General features: G+C 40.2%; 1 protein-coding gene across 2 annotated transcripts in view; it reads left to right on the forward strand.

Moving 5' to 3' along the window:
• GLI3 (GLI family zinc finger 3) overlaps positions 1 to 15,847 on the forward strand; it is a 197,705-nt gene that overhangs the window by 53,446 nt on the left and 128,412 nt on the right. The window contains exons 1-2 of one of the 2 annotated variants that reach the window (XM_072330202.1): positions 9,223 to 9,327; positions 13,416 to 13,658. In XM_072330202.1, the coding sequence (XP_072186303.1) occupies positions 13,469 to 13,658 (190 nt within the window). In that variant the 5' untranslated portion in view covers positions 9,223 to 9,327; positions 13,416 to 13,468. Of the gene's footprint in view, positions 1 to 9,222; positions 9,328 to 13,415; positions 13,659 to 15,847 lie in introns of those variants that run through there. The other variant, XM_072330201.1, reaches the window with a different exon arrangement.

Here is a 15,847-nt window from a genome sequence, read left to right on the forward strand (position 1 = left end):
AAGTTCTTTAGGCACTTGTATATGTATGTATTCTTTTTCTACTTAATTTGAGATTTCAGTAAGTTCGGTCTCAGAGACTGTCTGTGAAAACTTGATTTCCTAGAACTTCCCAGTAAAATTATAAGTTTCATCTTGTTTTGATTCAGAATCATAAACTGTCTCATGGTGGCTTAAAAGTAGGCCTTGTTGGCTCATAAGCTTCAATAACCTCAGGAAGTAATCTCAGTGATTGAGGTTGAAAGTGCATGAAACAACATGAAGAGTTCCTGGCATTTCTCACAGGGCTCTTATTTTTCCTAATGTACTTGTGCTGGTGAACCACAGAATGCATCATTGGTGGGTTTGTGATGGGACAATGCTGAATACAGATTGAAAAATGTCTGAGATTATGGATGTTAATTTCTTTTCTGTTAATTTGTCAGTGGTTTGCAGGCTGCTTCAGCCAGCTTCTATGACTAATGGGGCAGGGGGACCCATGAACCCATGCACCGGGAAAGGGGAAAAGGGGAAAGGATAGGGAAATGGACCTAAAAAAAAAGCAGCAGCAGCTGAGGAGGAAAGCGAGTTTACTAAGTAAGACACTGGGATGCAAGATGATATAATGTAATGCAATATAATTGGAATTGAGGGCAATAAATCAAATAAAATGAGAGAGAGAGTATCCAAAAATTGGAGGCCTTACTTATGTAATGCTGAAGGCGAGATGGCTGGAGAGCACACACACAAAGATGAGCACAAAGGGAAAAAGGGGCATCTTGTAACCTGTGAATGGTCATTTTCTCTGAATGGAAAACAGAAACAGAACTGTGAACAGTCCTATGGGATATGTAATTCTTCTCTTCTGAGAACCAGGTATACCTGGAACTACCGACAATCCACGGAACTGGAGCATTAACTCTTTAACTCCCAGTGCAATATATGATGTTATGATAGCAAAAGTCATAAAACCATGACAAAGTCAGTGAGGTGTTGAAAACAATCATTTGCCCCATTGAGAGGAAATTACTATGAAGGAAGACTTTAAAAATTTATAATATATTAGATAAAAAGAAACAAATGGAAGGCTTTATGTGCTTGGAGAGGTGAATTGCATTCCTGCTGCTTGCTTGATCTGCAGTTGGTTGTAAAAATATACAGTGATACCGAGCTTTGAAAAGCCAGTGAGTAAATGCAGGCCAGAGCAGAGCTCAGTTCAGCAGTTTCTAAAATTACATAGACTCCACTGATTTGTGCCTGTTAGATTGTTGGTTTGAGGCTTTGGTTAATTTCAAAAGTAGTGCATGTACTTTGATGTTAACAGTCTTTAATGTCCAAGTTTACATCTTTGTTTCCATGATTTTTGAAGATAAGACCGGAAAGAGAGAAGTATTCATTGCAGATGGCTGTGGTAACCTTACTGGTCTTTTAAATCTTCTGTTGCAACAAGCAAACCTGAGATGTATTCTGCTGTGAAAGACTGTAGTCTATCACATCTTCTTGCCATGAAAAAAACAGCATTTTTTAATGGGAATTTCTTCCTAGCAGCTAACCCATTTTGATGATGCAACTGGTACATTTAAAAAGATTAATTGCATTTCATAGAATATTCTCTGTGAGCTTTTCTGCCTTAAAACAAGTGGCAGTGGCACAGTTGATGTGTTGTGACTATGTTCAGGTAATGTAAAGTGGTTACGTTATATTATAGGTTATCTTTACAGATTATTTGCTTTATGGTTTTAAAAGGTGATTGTTGCTCTATAAAGGTGGGATTATTGATGGTGGTGGCAAGATGGACCTTCTGTCTTGCAGTGGGGAATAAAAAACCTTTCTTCAAGTATTTAGCAGTCTGTGGGATACCGGTAGATTGAGTTCATTGCTATTGCTCTTTTTTTTTTCAGGAAGCTTAAGCCATGGTTAAGAACTAAAGGTAGTTCAGATGTGAAGGGACAGAAAGAGTGTGTCTCAGATGAGATTTCTCTGATAATGCAGAGAGATGGATAGTGTAAGTATCAAGAAGAATACTTGGAAGATTGATTTTTTAATTTTTTCTTCCGATTTTGTATTATTTCCTCATAGTTATTTTCCTTCTCTGTAGAGGAAATCAGACAGACTTTCTGTTTGCGTACTGTGATTATTTGCTATGTAGAAATAACTTTTCTCTTAAGAAATCTTGGTCATCAGTATTTTATTAGTTTGGTGAGTGAAGAAGACAAAGTAATGAGAAATTAAGAGGCTTGTGGAAGATCAGGTAAAGGTTTGAAGAACAGAGGAACCTTCAAATCCAGAGTTGAATGTGAATTCTCCCACATAAGTTTTGCTTGCTTATTTGACTTCTGGGAGAGGCTGGAACAGTATTTGTGTTGCCTGAAAATCTAGGTGGCCAATCATAATAACAGTATACTGATAATGCCTTTTGCCAGATTGAGTATGGATGTACTACCAAAACACGATTAGCAGGTTAAGAATTACTTCTAACTTGCCATAGCTGTTATGGTAGGGAGAGAGTGTGATACTTTTTTCATTGTTCTGAAAATTTTTCTGAATGTATGAGTACTAATCTGTTTTGGCTGTCTTTCTGATTTCAGGCATCCATTGCATGATGATACATGGAAATATGTAATATTGCTTAAGATAATAAGTATTTAAATAACTGAATGTAATTACATTACTAAAAGCTTGCAGAAGAATTCCAAGGCCTTTTAAAGTTTGTTATAGGACATTAAGGATAAAAAGACAAAGGAACTTGTTAAAAAAGACGAAGTCCCTAAATAGTTTTGCTCATCCCTAGAACTTAGCAGGAAACATTAACAATCAACTAATTTTCTACCCATAAAATGATCTCTGTCATGTTTGCCCACTCAGTATGCACCAGTGCTCAAGAGCCAGTCTGGCATTCTTTTGCAGCTGGTACTAGTTTTTTTGGTGACTGGAATTTGAAGACCTTAACTCCATAGGGTAGCATGGCAGCATGGAACTCTGCCAGAACTTATACATCCTCTGCAGTGGAGAAAACTGAGAGGAAAGAATGGTATGAAGAGAAAGAGCATGGCTTCTGGGAAGATTCAGCACTTTCTAAGTTTTAAGGTGGGTTTTCTCTTTGGAAAAGAGGGAGGTAACGTCTGTGGTACTCTGAACTTTCATATGAAATGCTTCTTTCTGATAGATAAAGAGATGGTTTTGAGTTTCTGGCTTTCTCAGAATACCTCCTAATGGAGACTGTTAGGGGAGAAACTGTTGATAAAAGAAGTGTAGGTCAATTTCTGTGGTTTAGTAGCTTGGCAATTTTTAATTAAAGGACTGATGTCTAGAAGAACATTCAAAGCATCAAATCCTTTGGTTTAATAGGACCTGAGAGCTTTCTGAGGAGTTGCTTTTTTTTTTTTTTTTTTTTTTTTTTTTCATTTTAAAACACCCTTAGCTGTAACTTTTGCATTTCTTGTGCAGCATTCTTTTCCTCCTGAGTTATTTAAACTTGTGATGACAGATGAGAAAAGCTCATTTCTGTGTCCAGATGTCCAGTGTGCCTGTGTGTATGCTTGTGTGCTAACATCATAGAATCATAGAATCACAGTACGGCCTGGGTTGAAAAGAACCTCAGTGATCATCTAGTTTCAACCTCCCTGCTATTTGCGGGGTTGCCAACTGCCAGACCAGGCTACCCAGAGCCACATCCAGCCTGGCATTGAATGCCTTCATGGATGGGGCATCCACAGCCTCCTTGGGAACCTGTTCCAGTGTGTCACCACCCTCTGTGTGAAAAACTTCCTCCTAATATCTGACCTAAGCCTCTCCTGTCTTAGTTTAAGACCATTCCCCCTTGCCCTATCACCTCGTAAACAGCCATTCCCCTTCTTGTTTATATGCCCCCTTCAAGTACTGGAAGGCCACAAGGGGGTCTCTCTGGAGCCTTCTCCAAGCTAAACAAGCTCAGTTCCCTCAGCCTTTCTTCATAGGAGAGGTGCTCCAGCCGTCTGATCATCTTAGTGGCCCTCCTTTGGACTTGTTCCAAGAGCTCTGCGTCTTTCCTGTACTGGGGGCCCCAGGCCTGGACGCAGCACTCCAGATGGGGCCTCACAAGAGCTGAGGAGAGTGGCACAATCACCTCCCTCTCCCTGCTGGCCACCCCTTTTTTTACGTCCATGTATCATCTAGAATCTCATCTAAAATTAGCTAGATTTTATGGGAGCATGTGGTACAGCTGGATTTGTGTGTGTATATGTACACACATAAATGTGTATACACGTATGTATAAATATGTATGAATATACTTCAGCACACAAAATACATCTTACTCTGAGACTTGGTGAGATCATTGTTCTCAGCTGAGTTTGCTTTGTTACTTTGCCCTGTAAATCAGGGCAGAGTAACCCATAACATAATTTTGAACTGCTGATATGTTTCAGAGTCCGGTAGTACTGAGATATTACGGAAATGCTGACTCTTAATGCAACTGTGTAAAAGGACACAATAAATAAATTTTGTAATGAAATAGGTGAAATCTGGCCTTCAAAATGATGGGTTGCTTGGCTTTGCATTGTTACAGCTTAGTGACTGGATAATGATTGCATTTAGCAGTTTGAACCCACTGTAGGAAAAATAAGAGGAAATTAACATCAGCTCTATTTGTGTGCAAAACGTTAATGGCAGTAATTTCTCTTATTCTGTTGAGGCCGAGGTACGTGGTCTGTAGGTGTTAAAGTTGGGGATGATGCGCCAAAGAGGTTATAACTCTTCTGTCCCTATTCCTGCTCTTTTTTTTTTTTTTTTTTTTTTTTTTTTTTTGTGGCTTCTAAGCATGGCTAATGTAGTTTTCATCGGGCTACAAATGCCCTTGTAAAACAGCTTTGAGGCCCGGTGTTGCTGCTGGCTTGGTAGAATGTGACAGCACCACAGAATATATCCCTCAGTGTCTACGAGTGAAACGAGCCAGTTACCCTCAGATAGGCATAAGTGCGCTATTATATTAGATGGTTGAAAAATACATTTTTCCCCCTAAAACCCTTCTGGGAATTTATTGTAGCGCCTTTGATGTAACTAATTAGCTGCTCAAAGTAAGCAGTGACTAGCAATCTAATAACTGGCTAATGGAAGAAACTTCATAATGCTTTCAAATCAGGATTCTTTGGAGTGTCTTGCAAGAGGCTGAGGAGTTTTTCCCTGATGAGAAACGGTTGCCAATAGTCAGATCCTGATGTCAGCAGTTGTTTCTCCACTATATTTGAGACTCCTGGTTCTTTGAAGAGCCTGGATGTTAGAGGGAAGTGATAATCTCAGAGATATTCTGGAATTGCTAAGCTTGATTTTGGCCATGATCAGCAGAATTGGAGTGAACAGTTTAATTTGGGGCTGTCACACAGTAACTTGCAGGCAAATTTTATATAGTGGAACACGTTATAGAAGGGGAAATGGAAAAGTCAAGTTGTTTTTGCAAGGGATCTTTTTTTCTGTCATATGAATTTCTCAGTTTTTAAGTGGCAAAATCAAAATCTATTTTACCAAGAAGGGGAAGTGCTTCTGTGTACCTTCTGGTCCTGCAGATTTAAAAGGAGAAACAATGCAGCCACTTGTTAATTTTGCCAATTAATTCTACCTCCAGATGTCTTCTGCACTAAGACTTTCTTTTCTCTTGTCTACTGGAACTGCAGAGAACACTACTACTAGGAATTCCTTACTCATCAACCTAATGATACCATTTTTACCTGTGTTAATAAACATCTCCATGGTAGATGTCTGCTGACAGACCACACAAACCCCCCACCAGCTAGGGCAGTTCTGATATTGGATGTGGATCTCTCTTGCTCTACTTGCATGAGAAGTTTTTCTGAATCTGTATGATTACCATGTGAGTAAAGCAGTCAGGATTTGGCCTTGTAGGCACTGTGGAGGTAAGCTCACCACCTGCTCAATACCTGGGTATGAGGTTTAGTGTTTCTTCCACAGCAGCCAGTGTCGTCACTCACACCTAAACCAGAGCACTGGGGGCTGTGCTTGTGAGTGGTGTTAAGTATCACTGCAATAATCCACTGTCTGTTATGGGAGAAACACGTAGCACTGAACTAGGGGAGAAAATGGCTTTCAGCTGCTTTGATTTAAATTGTTTGTTTTCGTTATTTTAAAGCCCATGTGGAAATAGGCTAGGGGACAGTTTTTTTAGAAATGAGACTCTCATTTCTTTGGAACAGTCCCTGCATGCTGCTGGGTACTGTTGCCTCCAGTAGCTCCACTGAGGCTAGCAATCCAGAAGCTTGAGGCTGGGACTCTGTGTTCAGGCTTCTCGTCCCGGTGGCCCGGCCACTCACCTGAGCAGCTCTGGGCGTATATTGCCAGGATACTACCCAAATCTGGTTTACAGCAAACAACTGCACATCTTGATCCAGGGTCACTGAAGTCAGTGGGATGGCTCGAGTATCAGGTCAGTAACTTTGCTCATACGGATGTTCCTCCTTTTTTTTTTTTTTTTTTTTTCTTTTTTTTCCTTTCTGTTCTGCAAAATATTTTGCAGAACAAAATATTGCCTTGGTCAGCATGATGCAGGATCGGGGCAAGACAGTCGAACCCTGCCTTGTGTCCTCCTTGTTTGCTTTTTGAGAGAGAGAGTCCTGGGGCTGGCAAGGAGGTCTCTCAGAGCCATCTGCCTTTATGTATGGGTAGCTGGCTGTTCTTGAAGTAGGATTTTGCAGCTTAAAGCTGCAAAAAACCCAGCTTTTGGCTGGGGTTGTAGAAATAGACTCCCAGTTAAACCCAGTGAGTATTGGCTTGTGTAAAATGAAGGTTTTATTTTGTATAGTTGCACATTGATCTGTTTAACTTGAACCACTTGACTTTATTTGAGAGGACTTGGAGGTCAACAAGCAGTGCAAATTCACATGGACAATCAAGGAATTGGGCTAAAGACATATCAAAGCTAACAGACATCTCTCCAATCCAGATGCCTGAAAAAATGTGCCTGTATTGTAAGCTGCTTCATGCCTTTAGCAGTTCTTCATCAGTCTTGGGAGTTGTGTGCACAGTAGAAAAGGCTGCAAGTCATGGTTCAGCTGATAGTAAATGCGCTAAGGTGGTGGTGAAGCAGCCTTCTGGTCACTGGGAGCCCTGATGCTGACCCAGAGGAACACAGGATCTGATTCTCTTTCAAACATCATAAAAACTATATTGATGCACTGAGTTCTGGCTTCCTCCATACTTTCAGAAAAGGGCTGAATTAAATTGTACTGTATCTAGACTTACAGTGAATATACATATCATTTATATAAAATAACAGGAGATGGAGTATTCTGGCAGTATTTTCAACATTGAGTCCATAGGCAGTTCTACTTTGTCCTGCTGATAAATCCTTTTTCTTCTAGAGAAAATTAAAGATGACAAAGAAAAAAAAAAAAAAAGAATATAACAAGTGTCTTGAAACAAACTAAAAATCAGAGAAAAGAGCTGTATATTTCTATTTCAAAGGTCACCAGTCAGGTTTTGGAAAGTACTATACATATGGTAATGTTAAAATAACTAAGCTGAAAATCCATTACGAATGGGAATATAAATCTATACATTTTCAGTGGTGAGCTCAGATAATGTATGCTATTTATAAGCACAGTAGTCCTTTTTAAGGTATGCATAGGCACTGCAAAGAAATTAAGAAGCGTACTTGTTATCTAACACATTTTGTAGCCTTTGAAATGGTTGGAACTCTATATTTAAAGCTGACTATAAGCATTGCGCTTTGTATCTGTGGTAGCATTTCCAGAGCGTGTACTTCATGTGCAGCTGCTCCAAATGCAGGAAAGTGACAAACTTAGGACCAGGAGTGTTCAGCTTAAGCTACTGTACCCACCTGAAATAAGACTTTGGTTATAACACACACTCTTTTTTAAAAGGGCGGCGCAATCCTACTGATGCTTTTTTTTCCTTCTTTGCTGATAAAATGGCCAGAGAATAGTGATCAATAGATGTATGCAGGAAGCGTCAGATACCCGTGTCTTGATGAGCCTGGCAGTTGCTCTACTGTGTTGTTCTATGGAAAAAAATGCGAGGTCGCAAAAACATAGACATTAAAAGTGAGGGAAATTGCTTTCTTATTAGATACCTATTCTATTAAGAATCTTAAATAGTCAATCTTTTTTTTTTTTTTTTTTTTTTTTTTTTTTTAACATTCTTTCTCCCCCTCATTCTGGTTTACAACAACCTAAAATTCTGCTTTTCTGGGAAAGACTGATATTCTGACTTCAGTTTTGTAATTTAATGATGGAGAGTTTCCTCAGTAAACCAAATTTAGAGTACTAGAATGCTTATCTTATATCCAGACCTTGAACATAAAAGGCATTTTATGCCAGCAATTGTTCATTTAATGAGCAATTGCAGAGTGCAGGACGGTTAAGGGATTGAGCTATATGCACCATTATTGCAAGAAGTATTCCGAAATACCAGAAATAGGACGTAAGCTCTGATCAGGGGGACTGTGAGCACAATTACCTTCTTTTCAAATCCTTCTGTGACACTGCGGGAGGAAAAAGGACTTTGAAACTTGAAAGGAAAGAGCTTGCTTTCAACCTCAAAAGCTAGGAGGAAAGGGCTCTGAAATTTGCTCAGTATTCCCAATTCACCATTAGCCTGTTTCTTCCTTTAGCCTCAAGGCATTCTCCGCTTTTTGAAAAGATGTTAAGAAATTCAGTCACAATAGAGAGCCTAGTTTTGAACATGTTTCACTCTGTCCATTGAGGTCTGGTCTTCAGCCTTTGTGTGGGGTGAATTGAGCTGAGCAGCAAGCTGGTTGGGGAGAGGTGAATGAGCAGTCTCTGTGCAGTCACAAATTCTGGCAAAGAAAAGATTACCCTCTCCTTTATTTTACAATATGCATTCCTGTACAATCCTGCTAGTGGCAATATGCGGAGCAGAGCTTGTGCTTAGGTCAATATGGAGCACTTGGTTTATAGCAACTCTTGTTAAGTTTGTCTTGTAATTGAAGCTGCTGTTGACCTTGCTTGGAGACCATTTGTAAAACCGTTTATTTAGCATAAACTGAAATAATAAACCCTCCTTCTCTTAGGCCGATTGTGATAGGGTGACATTAGTTTGATTTAATGATTAGCCGCCTGACCCCTCAGCTACAGAGAGCTGCTTGAATAGGGAGAGTTCACTAGGAAGCACACAGGAAGAATACTAATGAGCTTGTTAAATTTAGCATGGCACCAACCACTTTTAATTCCTCTAATGAGAGAAGCACTGCCTCTGAGAGAGAGGGAGGGAGAGGAGGAGAGAGAAAAAGAGAGGGAGGAATGTCCACAGCCTGTAGCCAGAGAATTTTGGGCAAGAGAAGAGCTTGGAGAGCGTGTAAGCCAGGGTCTTTTGGACTGCGTTGTAAGTACGTTGTCTCTTGTCTCACCCAGGTGCAGCATGTCGGCAGCTTGCCTGTGTGACCATAATGCTACCTACGAGTTGCAGGCAGAAATATGGAGAGGAAACTTATGCCTAGATGGATTTAGCTGAACTGCTGCATCTTGTCTGAATGGGGGTATCTCTGAAGTGTGGTGGGAGTGATTTTTGGCATCCTCTATCAGTGGATTTCAACTTTTTTTATTTTTTAATGCTGAGAAGAAGCTTTGACTTTGTATCTTGATGTCTGTAGAACAACAATAAAACAAGCAAACAAAAGTTAATGGGGGAAGAAGGTTCAGTGGATTCTTGCATTTGATTTCTGTTTGCCTTGATTTTTAATTTGCTTTTAAATTAGCTGAACAACTAGAAGCATGTTTGTTCAGGCATACTGTCCTGTGTGAGTTCTCTGAAAATGCTTGTTAGTTAGAATGAGGTGCTCTTAGTTGCTAAACACTTCAAATAAAAACCACTTCTGATTGGAATAGCAGTGCACGGGAGAATTCTGAATGAATGTGATTGTTCCAGACTAGGTGCTTGTAACACGTGTCTCTGGCGCCTAGCTTGTTAAGACAGAATAGGGCATACATGAAGAAAGAGAGTTTTATGCGGATTGCTTTGGAGGCCTGATCACCCTTTTTTATTCTTTTGCGTTTTTCCCCTAAGTCTTTCTCTTAAACCTGTGGAAGACAGGCAGAACTATGCTGAAGCTGGTGGAGTACCACTGATGGTAAACTGGTGGAGATGAGGGAGAATTGGTCCCCTTGGCTGTGATTTTTTTCTGCAAGTTTTAGTAAATTAGATGTTTCTTTTGACCCTAAACCATACCACTTTTAAAACTTGAGAAGAGCAATAACAGTTGCCATGCATTTGTAAGAAGCCTTTGGCAGTTGCTGCTGCAGCAGTGGGCTGTTTGCTTACGTTTTTGCTATAGAGCTCCACTTGTTGCTGTGGTGGACAGCATGTTTCTGTCAATAATTTGGCCCGGCACAGCTTGTCTGCACTCACTCTCAAACTTTTATCAAGTAATTCAGCTGAAACAGAACAAGATTAGACAGCTTTTGCCTTTTGGCTCACTGAAGTGGCTTTACTGCTGTTGAGAGACTCGGCAGAATGACTGCAGGAGAAGTTTCCCCCTCTCTGTGCAGAAGGCTCTTATAAACATCCCAGCTATTTGTATTCTGGAATGCAGGTACTGTCAAGCCCCTCATCTGCCCCCTGTCAAAAGAAACGGTGGTATGGAGTGGGTAGTAGATGCTTAGCAAAATGTTAGTCTGTTGTGTCTTGTCGCTGGAACGCCACCATGTTTGCTTTTTTGTTTAAAAAAAAAAAAAAAGGCTGGATGAAATTATATATAGTATCCAGTGTACAAAAGTGTTTGACTTCTAACAGCAAGCAGCATTAATTTAATGGGGGGGAAAGATGGTTGATAGAGAGGAAAAAATACTAATTTTCTTTTGTTTCCTTCTCACTATTCCTTCCTAAAAGGGAAAAAAAAAAAAAAAAAAGCAGCTTTTTAAAACAAAACACATTTTTCCTTGAGTTTCAAAGTTACTGAAAATAGGCGTTGAATTTCATTCCAGAATTCTAAAAAAAATGTTCCATACCAGTCCCCAGTGCCTTGATTGATGACACATGCATGCATGCATGTTTGGAGGAGGAAAGAATAAAACTGAAGCCTGTAGACAGGCATTGGGTTCCTGTATTCCAGGATGGCAGTTTTAACAAATATTATCTTTTTGTGGAAGAGTAAAAGAACTGAAATCCTCTCTGATCCTCAGATCGATTATACAGCCACACAAATCAACTTCAAGCTCACTGGCTTCCATACCGTGGTAGCACAGGTTAGCTTGCTACACTTAAGGGTCTGTCAAGATTTCAAATAGATTTCAATAGAGTACAATCTCCTATTTTCACAAGAGTTTACATCTCATCCGTGAAAGTTCACTGTAGGCTGAAAGTTAACATAAAAGATATCAGCTAGGGAGAAATGTGATGGAAAACATAACTTCGGCTGGGGTGATTTGTTTTTTACATTTCAGTTATACAAGCTGCTTTCTAAAAACGTCATATAAGTTTTAAAGTTTTAGATTCCCTTTTGCGTTTCTCTAACTAAGAACAGCCTTGGTGTAAAATGTGGAAACCTTAAACTGTGCTAATCTAGAGCAGGGACCAGTACATATGCATATTAATAAAAAGTAGAAAAGGGCAAAGGGCTTAAACTCTAGTGTTGTTGTCTGTTTCTATTAACTCTTTCTCCTCAGTCCCAATCCTGGAAGCTCTCTGTATGGACAATTACTGCTGGCTATTTAAAGAATTCAGTCCCTGGAAGATGCTGATAAGTCAGCAGCCCCTGCTTGCTGTAATACTTGGAGATAGAAAAATAATTAAACACTCAATAGACTGCACTGTTGGGTTTTGTTGTTGTGATTTTGGAGAACAGGGGGCAGGGAAATGCCTGGAAAGCTCTGCATTAAAAGTAACGGTGTAGCTAGGTTGGGCATAATGCCGAAAATTAAACTCTGGGTTATTTAATACATGGGTAGCCTGTTTGTAACGTAACATATGTGAAGGCAGAGTTACGCTGGTGTCGAACTTGTGTGAGTTGTCATGATCAGTTGGTTGCTGATGCTCTTGCTATTTGAATGAGTGCAGCAGGGTAAGATGTAAGTAAAAATGTGGCCCTGACCTTAGCAATTTTGGCCTCTGACAACTGAAGTGGAATCTTGTCACTGTTATAAATGACCCTGCTCCCTGCTTTGCCTGTGAGTTGTAGAATAGGTTTACCTGAGCTGCTTTAATTTCCTAAGTGTACTTTCATTTCCTTTGCAGTTACCTTTTCTGTACCCAATATTTAGTCTTCTGGGTCTCTTCATATACGTTGTACAACTTTTGAAACTGACTGTATTTATTGGTACTTCTTCAAGACATTGGTATATGCCCACATGTGCAAGGTGTTTTATTGAGCAAGGCTGTACCTGGAGCATAGACATCTGCCAGAATCCAGCACACAGTTATGCACTTGTTTAGAGAAGTGCCTCTGTATTTTAATAATGCAATAGCAGAGCCCCTTGGTGTGGTTTTTGAAGGCTGCTTGTGATCTGCAGGAATTGCTGCTCATGCAGGAGCCCAGGCTTGGATAAATGCCTGGCTGTACTGCAAGGCAGGCTGGTGAAGCAATGATTGGAAGGCCTTTTGGCCCTTCCACTGCAGGCAAACAGGACTCAGAGAGGGACACTGACGATGAATGAGTGAAGAGCTACGTCCTGACAGATGTAGGGGGAAAGGCCTGCAGAAGCATTTGCCTTCTCTATGATGAAGTGCTCACAAGCAGTGAGGGGTTCTTCCAAACCAGTCCTTGGGCTCCGCTCTCCTCATTCTCTTTTGTTTTTCCTTTTGTTTGTTAAGAATTTGTGTGTTTGGACATGGGAGAAAGGGAAGGGGGGAGTGGTCAACTCACGCATACCTGTGGCAACGGTGCTGGAGCAGTTGTCCCCACTTTGCCTGTCTTGTGCTGCTGATGCTGACTCTTGGGCAGTTTTATGTATTTCAGTGTCGCCCACCTTGTTTTCCTACTAATGGCCTTTCTTTAAGGCTCCAGCCTTCCACATAAGCAAGGTTCTGAGGGACTGGAGCAGCGCTGCAGAGCAGCAGCGGGTGGCAAGGTTTGATTTAGGCCTGGCTAGCAGGGTTCATCTTCTGCTGTTTGTGACAAATTGTTTTCTTCCTCCTCGTCAGGCAGCCAAAACTTCCTTGTCCCAGAGGCAAGAAAACAGCAAGTCTCTGTCTGTTCTTGCAAGACTGATAGCCTTACTGGTAAATGCATCAGTGCATGAGTGACGATGATCTACTGACCAAGAGCTGTCGGTAGTGTGCTCAGCCCACACCCCCCAGCATCCTTCATAGCTACATGCCGGCTGTCACCAACCTGCACCCTAGCACTAGTGGTGGCAGGGAGAACTTCTTGTTTTATTTGCTAAAAATGGACTAAAAGTCTCTCTCTCTCTCTCTCTCTCTCTGTCTCTCTCTCTCTCTCTGTTCTCTCTCTTTCTTCTTTGGTATTTTTTTTCCAGAGGATGAAAGTCCTGGACAGACCTATCACAGAGAGAGAAGGAACGCAATCACAATGCAGCCACAAGGTGGGCAAGGCCTCAGCAAGATCAGTGAGGAGCCTTCAACATCTAGCGAGGAAAGGGCCTCATTAATAAAGAAAGAGATCCATGGATCTATATCGCACCTTCCTGAACCTTCTGTACCTTATCGTGGGACATTGTTTACTATGGACCCCAGAAATGGTTACATGGATCCTCATTACCGTGAGTATTTATTACACGTGTGTTTTGGGGAGGGAGGTTGGAAGGCTGTTCAGGCTGTCAAGTTTAATGTCATGCTGTTTGTCACCTTGCATCATCTTGGGGAGAATTGCTTTCTCTGTGTGTGAGTTGAGGTAAATGTGATTTTTTTTTTTTCCTTTTTTTCTGTCTCAAATTAAAAGCTGGGAAGCATGGCAACTCAAAATTAGCACAGGCCTCTGCAAAGCAACTTCCACAGGATATATCATCTGTTGTTAATCCTCCTCAGTCATCCAGTTCTGCATTTGCTCCACCCCCATCATACACAAAGAAAAAATACCTCATTAAATAAAGCAGAGGAGGAAAATGAAACAGGCCTTAAAATCTTCTTAATTACTTAATCTTAATCTTTTTAAATAATCTTAGGTTTTTGTGTTTTTTTTTTTTTTTTTTTTTTAATAATTTGGGGAGGGATTGGAAAGTTTAATGCTGATGGTTTTGTTTATTAATTAATTTATTTTTACTGTTCTTTGTTTTGTTGTTTTTAGAGATGCACTTGCTTGTGAACATGTGGGCTAATGGGGTGGTTTTATCATTTTCTAGTCCCCTTAAGATGTATGGGGTAAAAAAGGCAAACAGTTTCAACTTCTGGATCCCTGCTCAGATGTTAATAAAAAAGTAAGAAATTAACTGACACTTGAACACAGATGTGCAATGGATTTCTCCACAGGCAAAATATGAGAGAGTTAAGCAATTTTTTTTTTCATCTGCTTCTAGTTTAAAAAAAAAAAAAAGAAAAAAGAAAAAAATCATTCAGTTGTGTAGTAATGAAGTACATCTTGAGGTGTAAAGGCTTGTGCCTTTTGATTATAGATTTATCACCTAGTCAGGATACACATTTGCCATTTAACCTTCCAATCTCCAGTTCCAGATGATGGGCTTAAGACCCACAGAGGGGGCCAGTCTGTGTTGGCTTTTTTTCCTCCACATAATTCAGAAATTTCAGTATTTTAAGGCAAAAGGTCATTAGCCAGGCAACTGATTAGTGAGGACAGCTGATTAGTGCATGTTTTTTTGCTAAAGAAAGTGCCAGGGATAAAAGCTAATTTTATCCCTTCATTAGTTGGGCTAGCAGCAAAGGGGAATGTTCACTCATCAGGGTGCAGATCAAAGTATGTCTCACACAACCTTAAGTCTCACCAAACTCCTTAAAAAAATTTAAAAAAAAAAGGAGTGTGATTGTTAACAAGGATGAAGAGAAAATGGATAAAATGAATACTTTTTTTTTTTTTTTTGTTCTATTCTGTGATAGCATTTAGGGAAAAGTTTTCAGTGAAGCTTTTCAGTTGTTCTCAAACATGCAACAGTCAGTTCATGGACACTCTCCTCCTCTAGCTCTTCGCAGCCTTGTTCAAATCCTGGAAGGGAGTTGCTGTTCTTTTTGCCTGGAAAGGTATGCAGCAGCATACTAGTGGCAGACTTGCCTGCCAGAGAAGTGTGAGTGTGCAGAGCAAAGTACACAAATACAAGCTGTTGGAGACACCAATTGTAGCTTGCCACTTTGAGTATTTGTTAACTCAAACTCCAAATCTCCCTTGGGAAAAGAAAATCCTGTTGGGGAAGCAAATAGCTTCTGTGTGCCTAGAGTATAGCTGGGGAGGAATAAAATGTGCAACTGCCACCCCAACCAGCCAAACAACAAACATTATGCTAAATTTAGTGATTGCCGTTTTGGCCATCTGACCAGCTGCCAACTCAGTCCTTAAATCTGGATCAAAGTGTTACTGATACTGCTAAAGATTGAGACTGAGGAAAAAAGAGCCATCCAGTCTAAATGAGCCTAGCTGGTTTGGATTTTGTTCATTTTGTTTTCTTTTATTGAATTTACCTCTTTTGACTAAGTTTCCCACAATTTAATGTAGATAAAATGTCTATGTTGTGACTGATAACTCTAGCCAGTTAGGATGTGTCAACTCATAGAGAAGCACCGATGTTAGAAGCCAAGGGAACAGCATAATTTTACGCAGCCTGTAACAGAGGAACAAGAGATGAGTTAATTTTAAATGAACAACAAGATTGTAAAGCAGAAGTCTAAGCCAGAAAGTATCAGATGGACAGACCTACTCCACTGCTGCTGTAATGAACTGCAGAGTTTTATTCACAGGTTTGTAAAATACGTCAAGATATTAATGTCATGTAAAGAGCCATCATAC

This window comes from Excalfactoria chinensis, chromosome 2 (genome assembly GCF_039878825.1).
Source record: "Excalfactoria chinensis isolate bCotChi1 chromosome 2, bCotChi1.hap2, whole genome shotgun sequence".
Lineage (NCBI taxonomy): Eukaryota > Metazoa > Chordata > Aves > Galliformes > Phasianidae > Excalfactoria > Excalfactoria chinensis.